This window comes from Phalacrocorax carbo, chromosome 9, assembly GCF_963921805.1.
Source record: "Phalacrocorax carbo chromosome 9, bPhaCar2.1, whole genome shotgun sequence".
Taxonomy (NCBI): domain Eukaryota; kingdom Metazoa; phylum Chordata; class Aves; order Suliformes; family Phalacrocoracidae; genus Phalacrocorax; species Phalacrocorax carbo.
Genome location: NC_087521.1, coordinates 9,663,424 through 9,680,414, shown reverse-complemented (window position 1 = coordinate 9,680,414; position 16,991 = coordinate 9,663,424). Strand labels below are relative to the sequence as shown.

Here is a 16,991-nt window from a genome sequence, read left to right as displayed (position 1 = left end):
TTGTACCACTCTTTTATCTCGTATAATACTTAATGGATGACATATTTCATTCCACAAGTTGACAATGTTAAAAATGTGCTATTCCTTCTAGTTTTAGTATACTGCAAAGCCACTGATAGCTACAGGCACTATGAGCGATATATGACTGAAGAAAAATGAGATTACTGCTGATAAGGAACAAGAGACTTTCATATCTTAAAAGACTCTGAAATCCAGCAAATATGATCCCCAGCAGCAGATGCCCCTCAGACAGACAATGAAAGAAAAATGGTGGAAAAGTACTCGTCGTGGCTTGTTGTTTCCTTCAGCCAGAACGGCAGTGAAATTAAATAGCTCTAGCATACTGTCTGCATGAAGAAATTCTACCTCTCTGGGAAAAACCTAACCCAAAGACCACTAACAGTCTAACAAAATGAGCAGTAATTTTCCACTATGGAAAAAGTGATGCTAGTGTGACTCACCTTCTTTGGTAAAATATACCTTTACTCCAACAGTGTTGCTCTTCTAAAGGCTATCATGCTGTTATCTTCAATGTTTATTGCAATAATGATCAATTTAATGGAGGTGTAATACCAAAGCCGAACCTTAGGCTGGAAATATTGTATTAATGATTCTTTAACAGAAGTAATGAAACATATGCAAATGTGAAATAGCTCCTTTCTCTGTCTGTTAATGTGTCCCTGGAACATGAATGAACATAATTTAAAGATGCCAATATTTCATGCTACAATGCAAGCCTTACCTTGTATCCTGACGATTTGATGTGCACTCCTCGCTTGGTCAGTGTAGATTTCATCCGGATGAAAAAAGAGCGCTCTAGAGTGTTGTCAGTGGTTAGTAAACTGGGGCTTGTAGATTCCACTAAGGAATAGAAAAAATACATATACACATAATTTAGATTTTATACATCCCCTCTAAGCTATTTTTCAGGTGCAATCCTTGAACTCACTAAAAATAAATGACTGATGGATGCTAAGAGTGTTGTAATCAATTTACCTCATTTACTTAGCAAAAAAAAATAAATTGAAAAATATATGTATACTCGGAAAGTCTCATTTTCAAGTTCTTTTTCCCATAGAATTTTTAACAGAGATTTGTCTCATTAACTCTTTCTTGCACAACTTTGTTACAGCTGGAGTTATTTTGTTAGGATATGGCATTGTTTTAAAACTGTAGAGTTCTTTGATATTTTGTGAAAAAGCAAAGTCTCACTGAAGAAGCAATTCTGTCTGCTGAAAGAGGCTGCCAATTCTGCAGGCTTTTATTCCCTAGTCTCCACTCCTCACTTGCAGTGACACCTAGGGTAAGTCTTTGCTAGATTTGAGTGCCTTGGTTTCCCCATTGCTGAGTGTTAATTATTATCAATAAAGCACTGAGCAGCCTGAAGGCAAAAATGCTCAAGCAAATGACACATATTATTACCATTGTCATCATCATCATAATTGTTAATTATTGGTGATGAGTTGGTCACTAATGTAATGTCTTTGTAGTCCAACTGAAGAGATAGTTCCTCCTTGAAAGTATAGCTCTCACCTGTGCTTCTCACTCCATCAACTGCAACCACTTAAAAGGGTAAATAAATACTCTTAGTCAGCACTGAGATATTCTTTATGTAATCTTTATTATTGCTATTTTTAGCCCTGGTAACCAACCTCTCCCCAAAATATTGTTCATGGGAAAATTCTGGAGTAGTTTACAATAAGCAAGCTTTATTGGAGATTAACTAACTTTCAGTTTCAATGAGCAATTAACACTGAATAAAGAAGTTATTTTGCTATTGTTTTGGAGAACCGACCAAGCTACTGGCAGAAAGTATTCAAGTATTTAAAAAGCATTTGTTATGCAGTCAACAGAAACACAAAAACTTGTTTGTGAGCTAAGGATTATATTGAATTGTCCTTGATTTAACGTGGTCATGTTGTCTTGTGTTTGTGACATTTCAACTCTATTGTGATGAAATAACTGACAACAGTGCCCCTTTCCTTAGTGTCTCTCTTAAGATTTTTTTTTTGTTGTTTTAGAGAGCATGAATTTGATGTCATTTTAAATGTACAGCTCTTTATCACTCGAGGGAAAAGCAGAGCCATGTTATATTTAGTACTTTCATTTCTTCTGATTAAATATGAATTACTATGAAATTTTTCTCATCATCTAACACGCCATAATACGCCAACAGCTTTTTAATACACTATATAAGCACAAACTTCTGCTCTAAGAGTTTAATTTGCCCCTCTAATCCAATCACATCAACCTTATTTCTCTTATCAGAGATTCCCATTTTGAATTAAATGAGCTCATTAGTTTTAATCAAAAGCAGAGAGATCAAAACTTAAACGTAAATGCTTTAGATCAGAACTGTCAGTCAGCCGTGCAGTTCTATTTTACTAAAACACAAGATCAGAGACCCTTAGAACCAATTTTTTCTCGTAAGGGATGCCAAGAGTTTGAAGATGCTATATCCTTTTTTTTTTTTTTTTTTTCCTCCCAAGGACAGATTATACATTTAAGGTTAGACTTAATTTAGAGTATTTTTTTTCATCCTGGTGGAAATGGGAAAGTATGCCATTCTGCTGTTGTCTCTTTCACATTTATTGGTGCTGGTCCTTGGAGACCTGAACAAATGTGAAGCTATTGCAACCCATGCAACAAACCTGTCCTCAAAAAAATTCAGCTCTGTTCAGCAATATCATCTAAGAAATAAAACTCTGAAAGATATGGGTTTCAGGGTACAGAATAGTGGAACCCTGAAACAGCAACCAGGGGCACTGGGATAGCAGCAGTACTGGTAAGATGAAGATCATAATTAATTATTATTTTTATTGTACAGTACTCTACAGTGCAGTAGTTAAAGAGTACATTAAAAAACCACAGCATGGGTGCTTCCTGCTGTGTGAAGAAATGCTAAAATCAGCTTAACAAGTGTAGTTGTTGTAGTCCGGCACATTATGCTTTAGCACACGAAATAAGTACAATATGTCCTCATGTGTTCTAATGGTAATTACCTAAACACACAGAAGTAATGTTAATTAAACACGAAATATCTCATGCTCAAAAAATGATCAGGCCATAATACATACGTACCATTCCCAAGCAACTGAAATTAAATTTCCTCTTTCATACATAGTTTTGCGAAAGAAAGGAAAACATCTGACATCTAGTACAGTGTACATGGCGTTGACATTTTCTGGGCTCGTGGCACCTTATATCACAAGACTAACATTATTTTGCTGTTACTATAATATGTACAGGTCTATACATCTCTGTAAGTGAATGTTATAAAATGTATATAATTTATCCAACAGACTGGAACAGTGTCTGTCACATAAATATGTATTCTGAAGTGTTTGGTTTTCTTTAACAAAAAGTACCTGAGAGTGTATGTGTGAGATGGGATTAGTTCCCTAAAAGTCCAGAACAGCTTATGAACAGCTTTCTGAATTTCTCTCAGGAGAGAACCATTATGGCTGGAAGTAGAAATCTGCATTCAGAGTTGCACGCACCCGCAGTAGATACTGTAACAATGCTAATGGGGATTTTGCATGCAGGATTTTAAAAATAGGATGTGTACAGAACGCATCCACCGATGTCAGTGAGATCTGCAGAGGAATATATGGAATATGGTCCATTATGAGTTCTCAGGACTTGATTTTAAATGCCAATCCTTCAGCTTTTTAAATTTTTTCCAATTAAGTCAAAGGAAGCTAGCAACCTGAGGAACATCAGAATGAAACTCTGTAGCAATTCATTTTTTCAATAGGGATTTTTAAAAAATTTGTAGTCTAAGACCTTCAAAAAACCCTGAAATAAGCAAGGTCCCCTTTTCTTGATACTGTAGTAACTAAAGATGCCTTTTACACCGAAAAATAGTGCTCCTGGGCTGAATTTACTGAGTCTAAACCTACTGTTGAGTTAGAAACCTCTGAAACTGTGAGTTTAGAATGCTAATAATATGATAAAAGTCAGTGCTCACTGAGTATGAATGAAAGCACTATATACACTGTCAGGCTTAGAAGTATAAACAGTAAGTCTGCACTGTCTTTGCAAAACAGGTAACTGTGTAGTCTGTTGGGAAAGCGTTTGCCTTTGTGTGTCCTTAAATATTTTCGGCAGGTACTACTAAAGGAATAAACCTCTTCTCTTTCCACTCCCACAGCTGCTAGTGCAGGATGACATATCTGGGCACAAAGAACGCACTGTCTGTTTCAAAGGGCATGAAGCTGCAACCCACTATACCCATATGAAAGTGTCGTAAATGTTAAAACATTAACTAAGAGCCACAGAGGCAAAGGAGGAGATAGTACGAACTAGTGGCCAGTTCCCAAAATCGTTTTGCCGTCTCCTCCTAAGCATTTCTTTGTGAACAAACCTTGCAGCTCTGTTCCTTCAGTGGCTTTGCCTTGGGATAAGCTTGGGCCCAGACCCCACAAACCAGTCATGCAATGTTTAACTTTACCTGCTGGAAGAGTTCTTCTAATGTTAGTGGAATGTGTACCGATAAACATGCATGCAGCTGGAGGACTGAGGTCCATGGCTCTGATCCTGCAGTGATCTGCAGATGTACTCTGCATCTGTGTGCAGCCTGACTACCTTAATGCTATAGAGCAAAACAATGTAAAACAATGGAAATAATTGCTATTACACAACAATAGCACAAGTACTACCCTTATGACTGATTCACAAGCACATTCAAATTCAGATAAACAATTTGTCCCCCAGGAAAAAAGAAGTTCCAAATTTGATTTATGTCTTAAATAATGAAATCCTGCCAAAGCAGCCTGAATAAATATTCACCAACATGCATTAAAAATAATTGAGAGGAGAAAAATGTATTTTTGCCTGCTGAACAGATAAAAAGATAGGCTTCTCATTCTTAGGAGGACCAAACGCTACAGAAGGAAAACCAAACACCAACAAGGAATTTTAGGGGGTTGGTGGGAGAAAAGCTTATGGTTTACTGTACAGGAAATTCTGGATTTGTTGGCATTTCAGAAAGTTTTCACGTGGCTTTCATTTCTCTTCCTTGAAAGCAGGTGCTTATACAGCTTTTTAGAGACATAGTCAAACACCAACTATACAGCTCTTAAAAGAGAAACAAAATAACAGCACACACAAAATACTAAGAAGGGAGCTCTCTTCTCATGTTACCTTCTACAGTTGCAAACCTCCTCCTACATTTTCTTCAAGTCTTATAATCCTTTGCATAGGCAACTGAGAGTCACTATGTTCAGATTAATAATTAGGAAATATAAATCTATCATTTTCAGTTGAACTAGATGCATCTTTGTAAATGTTTCTATTTCTTCTGTGCAGTTTATTGTCTGTAACCAGGCATTAAAAGACCTTCTAGGAAAATTTAACCTTGAGTAGTTAACTGTCCTGCTTTTTCTTATATTATTGCCTCTTAAAGTGCGTTTTTATTCAGAAAAGTGACTCTCAAAAAAGCGCTGTTGCCAAGGTAATTCTCTCTCAGTAGCTTACAGATCAATTTTGATAATTTTATAAGATAAAAGATAGATTTTTCTAACTAGCAGCCCAGCAAACATAATTCAAAAGCTTCAGATTAAGACAATTTATTTCCAATAAGTGTAAGTTACTGTGAAATTATACTTAGCACTTGTGCAAATGCATGTTTTTAAGTGAAATGGGTTCAGTCTGATTGCAGGCTGACATAGGCAAGTACTGGAAGCTAAAGCTTGGCCTAGGAAGGTGCTAAAGATTCTTGGACTATTCAGATGAACCACTTAGGCATATTTATGCACACAGGCAGCCTGCCTGGTGATCAACCAACGAGCACCGAACTTCCAATTTCTATAGATCCTCTCTTGGTCTTCCCAGAGTTCTCAGCATCTTGCAAAATCAAGGACTATCTGAATTATTTAGTTAACTTTGTGGGTGGCAAAGAAGAGGCTAGTTCATTCTTCCACAGCAATACTATTTTTAAAAGGAACTGTAGGAATAATACTTTTGTTGTAAGCTGTTCCAGTTATAAACAGGAACTTGTGTTCCTGAATAACCAGATTTGGATCTGAAATTAATGCTACTGATCTAACTTGGTGAGAGTCTTAAATTTCTGTTTTTCTATTTACTGAAAAGCTGAAGAAGTTAAGAATTGGGCCCCAGACCTTTGGTGACTTAGTTCACTTAGGCCTCACTGAAGAGAGGAAGGCTCAGGGCAGCTCTTCCAAAAGAAATGGAAAGAAGGATTACTTCCTCTGAAGAATTTATTGCTAGGTAATGTTTTCAGACAAGATATTAAACTGTTCTTTCTTGTCATTCTACCTCCAAGATGAAGACAATTCACTTTTCATGACCTATTGGAAACTCAAAGGCATAAAAACTTTAAACCCTATCAGACTTCTGTTGAAAGCTGGTTCTTTTAATGTTTTGGTTTTTCCTTTTCCCTCTCCCGTAATTTTCCAGAGCCAACAATTGATGAGATAAGCTGGTGCCTCAGATTGTTTCAGTTAGGTTGTCACTATATAAAATCCTTAAATTTTTACAACTAATTGACATTGAAGCCTTAGATATATATTTATTTAATATTTTCCATGATATTAAATATATATTATATATTTTCTACATATAGAAATAGGATTATTTTTTATAATCAAAATCTAATTACTAGGCTATGGTCCACATGTGGTGGTGCACACTGTTAAGCATAGATGTTTGAAAGTGGGAAAACAAGTGACAAAGTCAGATATATGCAGCGTATCTTTTTAGTGTGATTAAAGTACGTGCATCCAGGCAAAAGTCAAGTCAGTGAGGTAGCAGTGAATTTAGATGCAACAGCCAGAAAAGTGGGAGAACATGTTTACTATCTGATCCACCTTATACACTGTGGATTTACAAGAACTTGGATATTATACAGGAATCAGTTGACTTGAACTACAACACAGTGTAGTTATTATTTTTAATTTGCATAGTTAATCCTGTCTTTTCAATTTTTTGAAGATTTCCTCCGTAGGAAGTAGTGAAAACCCCAGTGCTTAACTATATAGTGGGACAAACTACTAGAAATGCATTAAGAAGAAGGGATGAATTCTAAGTGACAGAAGGCTTAATTCAGTTGCCTACACGTAAGTCTACAGCGTTCTTGTGAGCTGCCCCACAGTGTCAGAGTTTAAATTTCTTTGAGAAACTTAAGCCACTAGAGCCTGGTCCCATTTAAGTAAGTAGGAATATTATGAAAGGACTTGGATCAAGTTCCTGATTATTATTTTATAATTTCTAGCATCCTGTGTGACCTGTTAGTTAGGGCTTTGGTTGGACATGCCAACATTCAGTCTGGTGTATGTGGTTACACCAGTTTTGGAATGTGCTTTTGTTATTCCCCCAAATACACCAGACTTAACATTAACCACAGGCAAAAGTAAGCCAGAGTTCTCTAAAGTAGCTTAATGCTGTTTTACCAATGAATAAGCAAAAATGCGTATGCAATTACTGGCAAAATAAGTTATAGTTTCACATAACTACCATACATATACAAACAACACAACTTTAATGTGCAAACTATATTCATCTGTGATTGATAATGCTCAGTTTGCAGGTTTTACAAGTGTAAACACTACTATGTGCATACTGTATTTTGGGCACAGAAAAGACTGCATCTGCAGAGAAACAAACCATGCTGTGAAAAGTTATCCTGTAGTTACAAATAATGAGTTTACCCTGTCTGTTTTTTTAATCCAGACTAGGCCCATGTAGTGGCTGTAGTTATGTAGGATAAACTACAGTACAAACTCATTGACAAGTTTTCCCTATTGTTATGCAGAGAAATTTTTGAATGTTCTATTATCCTGCGGAACCAAAGTAATCTGAACTACTCTTTTTTGGACTAAGAAGTATTACTTTATTTAATGCCTCTCAAAGCTTCCTTTCTTCTTCTGCTTCTGCAACTCCTTCTATTTCTTCTTCTTCTAGTCTAGAAACATGTCTTATCAGGCTATTAGTTCCCAACATATGCAATTTACTTCCCATGTAAACTTTATCCCACAGAATTCTTTATATATCTGGTAAAGTATAGAATGAGTTAGGTGCCAGGATAGACCTATAAATAAAGTGTTCCCAGGATGAAGCTATGAATAAGATTTTTGTTACTCCTATAATATTGAAAGTCAGATTTTACAATAAATTTTGGTAGGTCAGTGATCTATGAAATACATAGAGCTTTTTTGCCTGTTTGAAAACAACATAATGAAGATTTGATATTAACAGAACTAATCATGGTAGGAAACTTTAACTCTGACAAAGCCTTTGGAAATGTTACAGTCTACTGGGCTTCAATCCATTATCTAAACACTCGCAAATGTATCCACATTCATCCAATGGACCAGAACAACTCTGGAAGAGCTGTTATGGTCTAGTGAGTGAGTGGTACATAAACCATACTGCGTATGAAGCTCAAACTTGCTTCTGCATTTTTACTTTAAAATTAATTCATTTTAAGCAATGGAATAAATAATCTGACCTGATCTGTCGGCTTGGTTTCATGTGAGGTCAGCAACATTCATAGATTTTCAAGGTTCAGTAACAGTCCCAAGGAAAATTAGCACAGTGGTATCATCGCCTTGCTGTTTACTTGCGTTGCAGCTATTCTAGCGAAGTTTGAAACAGAACACATCTAGGAAAGGTCCTGATGTTAGGAGACTAGAGGATCATAAGTAATAGCACATCTATCCTGTTAGGGAACGGGTACAGAGACAAGAAACTGCAAAAGAAATGAGGAAACAGCAAAGGTAAAAAAAGGATCCTGACTAGTTTTGAGGTAAAAACTTCACTGAATTCCCTGAGAGTTTTATGAGCCTGTGAACGATACGGGACTAGATGCTGAATCTCCTTTGAGATGTGGCTGGTGTCCACAACTTAAATGATCATTATCTTTACCAAGCAACTTCTTATAAACAATTTTGAGCATTTTGTTTCAGCACAAAGCTGCCATTAAATGCTGATGCTGTTCCCCCTCTTCATGCCCTAGAAGGATCAACTGAGGGTATTTTTTCACTCTTGCTAGTTTTCTGCTCTTGCCTAGTAACTTGTGAATCATTAACTGACACTCCAGAGCATAGCTGTGAAAAAAACTGTGGTTCAGAGCTGCCAATAATGGCCCACTAAAGTTCCTTCCCAGCACATGGCATAAAAAAAACCCCCAACAAACATTAAAAAGTCCCTTCTGATGTTGTCTAACACTGCCAGCCTGCTTGGGTTTAAAAAGCACAATAAAGAGGTTGCTTTCCAGATTTTCATGTGCCAAATGGGAGGTGCTTTTTGGTGAAGCTTTTCCCTGAGGGAAAGAAGAACAGCCGAGTTACCTCATGCTGCTCAGTCGATGTTTGGATGATCCCACTCCGGGGAAACATACACAAGTGTCAAAGTCAAGCTGCTGCTAGTGGATGTTTCTGTGCTCAGCAACTAAGCAGTAGGAAAGTTCAAGAGAAAAAATGGAGTAACATAAAGATAGTCTTTGAGAGCACATGACATCCAGCAAAAGCTATTATGCAGCAGCCTGCGTATGTCAAGGAACAAACAGTACAAATGCAAAAAGTGAGTGTTTTAAATCTTAGTGGAATACTCCCATAAATATGGCCACTTGAGGAATCTATTTCTTCAGAAAATACCTTTTGTGCTGCTGGGATATTTGGGGGATTCTATTTTCAATACCTGTGTTCTGGATCTAGTGGAGCAATGCTTTTATCACGACTATAAAATGGTTACGAGCCAATTCCTCATATAAAACAGTCAGTAACAGTGGAGCTTTTTTATGACAAACATGATGTCAGACAAAGGGCATCAGGACTTAGTCTTTGTACTACAATACAAAATAACAATACATAAACACCTTTGTGAAAGCAGCTTGAAACCCCATGTTTTCTATTAAAAAGTCATGTTCAATCTTCACTGTTGATAGAGCAGAATAGCTAACACAGAGAACATTGTATATCAGAAAGGTCAATAGTTATTATGAGCTACAAATATATTTTTTTCCATCCTTCAGGCTGTTTAGCGCATATCACAGCATGAGCAGCTGTCTTCTTTAATGCTTTTAAAATTAGAATCCCAAAGAGGAAGAAAAAATTACATTTGCAATGATTGCTCTTTGCTTTTGTAAGTTTACTTTAATACACTATTTTATATACATGAATCTTCCATGCAGCCTAACCAAGGGGCAGTAACTGGTTGCTAGTATCTACTGGATTGCTATATCAGTGTGTATAGAATCCTGCCAAAAAATCACTTTGCACAAATTGTGTAACCTTGCTGAATAACCTTTCTAGAAAAGTACGTAGCTACTGGGCATATGTTTAAGCCAAGCAAGCATACATGTGCAAACACAGACTGGTCATTACTAATGGTGAACGCTTACTGGTTTAGCAGCAATAAACATAGAGACCATCTGACCTACCACTTTCTGCTCACACACTGAAAATGGCTAAACAGGGTGGTAAGACTGTGGCATCATTTGACCTCTTATTTTTTTCGAACATGGCAGGTAACTGGGTTCATCTTTGCTAACAATGAACAACGACTTAAAACTGCAAACAGGTTTCCATTCTGTTCTTTGGATTTCAGCCACATGGGCTCTACCAAACTGTTCCCTTTTCCAAGTTTGAACCTTATCTGGATGTGTATTGGTGTGTCAAATGCAAAGTGGTGTTTTATAAATATTTTGAAGTATGGAAGGCAAGAAATCATTTTCTTGAAACAAGAATGTCTTCGCCATAGGGTTTAATGTTTGGCTCACAGGTAACTTAATTACTGGACAGTGGCAATAGGTATGGTGCCAAGCACCACGACAATATGCAGATTCTTTAGGGGATATAGGGGAATGCTGCAGATTTTGCAGGATGTGCAGAAACTCCTGGTCTAACGTACCTTAGGAACTACTTTCTCCAGCTGCATGGCTTCATAGTTTGGAAGACAGTCAAGCAACAGTTTTAAAGTATTGGAAAACATGATTTCATATACTCACATAGAATATACTTATCCATGTCAAAAACCAGTGTGACTAACACTGTTATTTTTAAAGAAAAAGAATAATGGAAAAAAATAAGCAACATAGGCTTTCCCATCCCTTGCCCCAAACAAATAACACTTAAAAATAACTTGTGAACAGAAGAACTATTACTTAAACATGAAAATACTTATGTCCCCAGCATTATGCATCAAAACTTATTTCAGAATGCTATTAACGTTTCCATCATCACAAGATTCGCTGCACAACTATTCCCTCTCATCTGTCATACAGAAACTCCATGACCTGGTCCAGGCTAGGCAGAACCAGGCAAGCTGCTAATCCTGCTGCTGCTGAGGAACTTGCTAGAACAGCTGGCATGGCAGGTAGCTGATGTTATTGGGATGTACTGCTCAGTTGGTAGCACTTCCAGCAGCAACCTGCACCTCCAACACTCATGTTCCTGGCTGCTGAAGAGGTAAGAAGCCCAACTGTCCAGGCTTCTCTATAGCTTTGTCCCTTATTAGTAGAGCTTCCTTGTACCCATTACAATGTTTTCTCCTCAGGTTAGCATATTAAAATAGGGCAACAATATTTCTAACGTACACAGAGAGACTTCTTAGATAAGTTAGCATTTATAGATTTCTTTGCTTATGCGGAATTTACAAAAAATCCTAAAATAATGACAAGTACCAGCCCATTGAAATTCAAAGACAGTTGAGAAGAGGTATCTCCAAAAATGACAGACTTGCGGCTGCTGAAAACAAATACCTAACAGGAGTTCCAGTGGGCTGCAGCCATGCATTATTCTTAAGAAAAAACTCATTAAAATTATTTGGTGAAATGTCAAATGAACGGGACATCTTACTTTTATTATATTTTCCCCCTTTATTTATTTATTTTACACTGTGGAGTTAAGCAGGGTTTTGACAGACACAATCAGAATCTGTCATATTACGCAGGAAACAGCATTTTAAAAGTCAGCCCGCAGTGCAGGTATTTTGGCAGATTTATCACAAGGCTTGAATGGTAAACACTTAACAGAAGGAATCCTGTTTATTTGCTTCATTTTAACAATGGAAGCAATGGCTGCTTTTTCCCATAATGCCCCTTTGGTTCAAGGTTTAAGCAAAATAAAGCCAAACGCAAGATAATAAGATGATCAATAATAATTGCCCTTTTTTTTCTTAGCCCATTTTTCTATCTCCAGTGTTTGCAAACTGAGTAACTTGGAGAATGATCATTTAGACGCAGGCAGAGCACAGAACGATTGGTGAAATTTCCATGGTACAGTATTTCCTGAGTTTTTCTGAGTTAAAATTTTTCTACATTGTATTTTCACAACCCTGGAGCTTGCACTGTTTCTTTTTCCTCCAAGTCTGAAGATCACCCCATGGATTAAGAAATGATTGAGGATTCTCTCTTAAAAGACTCTTTAAAAAACTGTCAGAATCAGCCTGAGACAAAGATTTATTATGAACTATTTAAAGGGCTTAATATATGTATCCCCAAAGAGCCCTTGGAGCAAACTAAAAAGGAAGAATGGAATTCTCAAAGAATGGGAAAAATCTCCAATGCCCCACTTTCTTCACACCATGATTACTGTTTACTCAAAGGATAAAATGCCTAACCTGTCACATGAAGTCTTCAGAAGCCACATTACTGCTGATGTACAGTAAAAAAACCAAAACAATGAGCCTAGACAGTAATACGCCTAAGAAAGGCAGCTGTAATTTGCTTTCTAACCTGTTCACTAACACACTAATGTGGATACATCTTGTAGAAAGAGCTGATCTCCTGACCCAGACAGCAATCAAACAACTGCCAGAGTGTTTGCTGTCACACAAGCTGTGACCATTACCTTAATTATACGTTACCATATAACAAACCTTCCCTAATGAGCAACTATTCTCCCACCTGTGTGCCAGATAACCCTTCTGTCCTTGAAGAGTACCACTGCAGATGATTTAATTTTGAAATTTGAAAAGCATATTCATATGCATTCCTTCCAATAGATAAAAATATTACATATTTTAACATGGTTAGTTGCTTTACTAGAATGCCAAGACAAGAAAAACCACAGACTTATACTAAAGAAAGGGAATTAGAAAGAAACATACCATACTACTGATAAATCTTAAGCAGAGCTTGATCTGACCTTTGACTTTACGTTCACATACAAATACATCCATCTTTACATATTCTTTTGTGTTTACAGAAGTGTATGAAATACTTTTACACTGACATTTTTCACGTTGTGCCTAAATCCAGGAATCGTACCCGCGTTCATGGTTTACACAAACGCCTGCTTTCCCTCTCTATACCAACCTCCAGCAGGCTATACTTTTCCTTCTCTTCTAGTTTTTATCTCTTTATACAGCATTTTATTTTCTTCTGTTGTCTGATATTTAGGACATTTCCATTCATATTACAATTTACAGGACACCATATCCTTATAAACAAATAAAGACAACTTCCCTCTCCACAGAAGTTATCTGTGTTCTACCTCAGATGCAGTACTGGGAAAAAGAGGGAAAGAGTGAGGCATAGGAATCTGGTTTTTCGTTTTGGCCGATCTGGGTTATTAGCCTCTCTTCTTCTGGGACAGTTTCAACATTTTACCTGTTCATGGTAATTGTGTACCTAAACTAAGCAAATCAGTGGAAAACATCTGCAGACTTCCCATCTGCTATGTGTTTTACTTGAATACTGGGTGCCAGTGTAGAAAGACTTTAAAATGCAAGTATTTACATCAAAAGAAGATCAGGAGGAACACGAGAGGGACCTAAATAGCAATCAGAGCAGACAATTGAACAGCAGCGCAATAGATGAAATTTCATCCTAACAAGTGCAACATGTGGCACACTTCTGAAGAAACCACTCCTGTATATTGAGGAGTTTTAAATAACTCTAACCAGGCAGTAAAAGGAGATGGAAATATCTCAGTGAAAACATCTGCTCTGTATGGAGACCGTTATGACTGAAAGGTTAAATGAGATGAGAACACAATAAAAATGAATCTAAAATTAACAAATATTACTAAGCCATTATGTAAACTTATAGTCCAAGCTTTACACTGAGTATTGTGTTCAGTTCTGGTCATCTGCTATTAAAAAAGAGAATAATGGAAACAGAAAAACTCTCGTAGAAGGACATCTGAAGAGAGATTCATGAGATTATAAATACTTAGCTCTGAGAACAGATAAATAAGAAGTGATGTGACAAAAGGTACATAAAATAGTGAATGATACATAGAAGATAATATAAGAACAAAGGGATTTCCAATAAATGGGAGGGAAAACACATTTTGAGCTGATAAAGACAAAATGATAGAAAGAAATTTTTTCCCCACAACATGCAATCTATATATTCACAATCAATATATATATATAAAAGAACTTCAAAAGAAGGACTACATATCTATGAGGCTAAGAAGAATAACCATACTGCACTATGGAAAATAAAATTTACATGAGTTATCAAGTGTCATGCTTCAACTTACAGTTATCATTCTGTAGATTTTGCATGTAGTTTGGAAATATTTGCTACCTGCTACTCTAAAAGACAAGCTAGTGGGCTAGAGGGACAATGTTCACTCATATATTATATGAACTTCTGTGTTCCTAAGAAACTCCTATATACAGATCTGTGGCAGGAGATGCTTCTCTGGTTTACTCATCCACCACCAGGTTTACAATTCTCCAGTGGTTTCTAAGTAATCAGTAGCACGGGAAAAAAAAATTGAGCCTCTCAGAAGGAATACACAACTCTCTGACCCTCTCTTTTCTTCATTTGCTGGCTTAGAATTGGAACGTTCTGATGCACTTTCTCTAGAATTTAAAAGCAGCAACATTAAGCTGTTTGTATTAAGGTAGGAGTAAATTCTGAAGCCAAGGAGATCTGTGGTGAACCTCTTGCCAGTGGTTCTTGTCTTTGAGTATTGAAAAATTCAAGTACTTTCAGCTGATGTTGTTACAGGTCCTTGAATGGACTTAATGTTAAGTGCAACAACCCTTTGTAACTGAGAAACTCTATCCTCCAGCTGGTCTAAGATGCCTACCTTTGCTGCATACACATAATTTATTCAAAATGTTCTCTGTGTTTTCCCCACTCTACTATTAAATGGCAGAAAGCAGCCTGCAAAGCTTGCCCATTACCATTATAGGTTGTATAAGAATTAAGGCTTTATAGAGAATAATATTAATCAGACCGATTTCAAAGAAATCATAATAGAGATGTAGCATGTTATATATTGCAAAGAGTTTTGCTGTCAGATTATATTCTGTATGTTAAAAATATTATCATAATTTTAATTTAATCCTGGTACATTTTTAATGGACAGTTATAAGGTAATCAGGGAAACTAAAAATCTTACATGCAAATATATTCTACAATACATGTTTGTCTTGCTACAAAAAATACAAATTTTAACAGTGAAATGAACAGGTTTTAACACAATATTGCATAAGTAAGTTCTTATATACTGCAAAATATGACTTGCAATGTAAAATTTCTTTTCAAAGCCAAAAGATGATATAAGACCAACAGTGATCCACATTCTCTTTATATTTTCTTACTGGCTTAGTTATGACATAGCTCATGATATGGTTCACTGTTCTATGGAAAAAAAGTTTCCTATGGCAAGAAATTTAATTTCAGAATTACTTTGATTAAGTGATATTTCTATCTCAGTACAAAAGAAAACCCATATCTCTAAAAAGCTTTCGTTAAAAAATTTTGTATTTTCCTACTTAGGCACCCCAAATTCTCCTAGAAAATCCCAGTAGAGTGCAAATAGTGATTTCATATAAAAATGTTAGTAGCTGCTTAATATAATCAGGTGTTAGAATAATGATAATGATTACCTCATCATATTGGTAATTTTTGCATTCTGTTAGCAAATTTTGCTTTTGCTAACATGATGCAAAAGTTGTTAATATAATGAGTCTCATTGTATTAGCAACTTTCTATCACATTAACAAAGATTAAATTTGCTAATGTAATATGACAGTCACTAACATAAGATTAGTGCAGAGACCAGAATCTCTGTAGACCTCCAAAAGGTAATGTTGAACATGTAAGCAATGCTCATTTGTTTTTCCTTTGTTAGCTATACTTTGAGTGCCTTAAGTGTCACATGCATCTACACTCACTGAATGTTCTCCAGGAAGGTCCATTTTATTGAAGACTAACAGAGCCACGAGACAATGATTAACTTTTGATGCAAAATCATGAACCATAAAGTTTCCTTTTCAGAAGATAAGTGACTCATGCAAATGGATCAGCGGATATTTACACAACAGAGATGTGTGTTCATAAAAATTGACACTAGTAATATTGCTGATTAATTTATATAGGATCTTCCATGACGAGCATACTGATGTCTACACAAGTATCAAACAGGTACAGCAAACACCCTTGGCCTACATTGCTCAGGGAGGTCTCCCAAGTTAGAAAGAGTTTATGGCATAAATGCCACAACATTAATAAATGACAAACAGCAGAATTCAGCCTGAATACAATGATCATCTTTGTCTGTGCCTGTATACTGCAGTGTCACATTCCTGGGGTAATGCTTCTACTTGCTTTCAGCTCCCTGCCTCAGACTTCATATGTGAGGAGCCAAAGCGAAGCTGCTGCACTATGCGAGAATGGAAGTGTAGGTCCCTCTTCTCAGGAAGGAAGCCTAACCTTACCTAAATGATCTGACATCAATGAGTGGCTGAGTCACGTGTTACGTTAAAGAAGAGTTGACAGGGACTGTTAATACAAGAGAGCTTTAGAAGTGGAGCTTGCTCTCACCTTCCACTTCGAGCCGTTTAAGGTCAAGCCACATACCAAATCCTACAGCCTGGGAGGTATTATCCTTCTTATGTCCTGTCTCAGAACAACCTACATAATAAAAGTACTCCTTCCTAAAGTCTGCATGCATCCCGTGCTGGGATTTAACATACTACAACATGTGGATGCCTGAATGTAATTCTGGTTTGACAGAAGTGAAAATGAAATGCAACAGTTAGTCAACACAACAACTATTTAC

The 16,991-nt window shown here is 36.6% G+C and overlaps 1 protein-coding gene across 2 annotated transcripts in view; it reads right to left on the bottom strand.

Moving 5' to 3' along the window:
- NPAS3 (neuronal PAS domain protein 3) overlaps nucleotides 1-16,991 on the bottom strand; it is a 628,382-nt gene that overhangs the window by 59,767 nt on the left and 551,624 nt on the right. For both annotated transcript variants that reach the window (XM_064460238.1, XM_064460239.1), the window contains one exon: nucleotides 743-861. In XM_064460238.1, coding sequence (XP_064316308.1) covers nucleotides 743-861 — 119 coding nt within the window. The remainder of the gene's footprint in view (nucleotides 1-742; nucleotides 862-16,991) is intronic.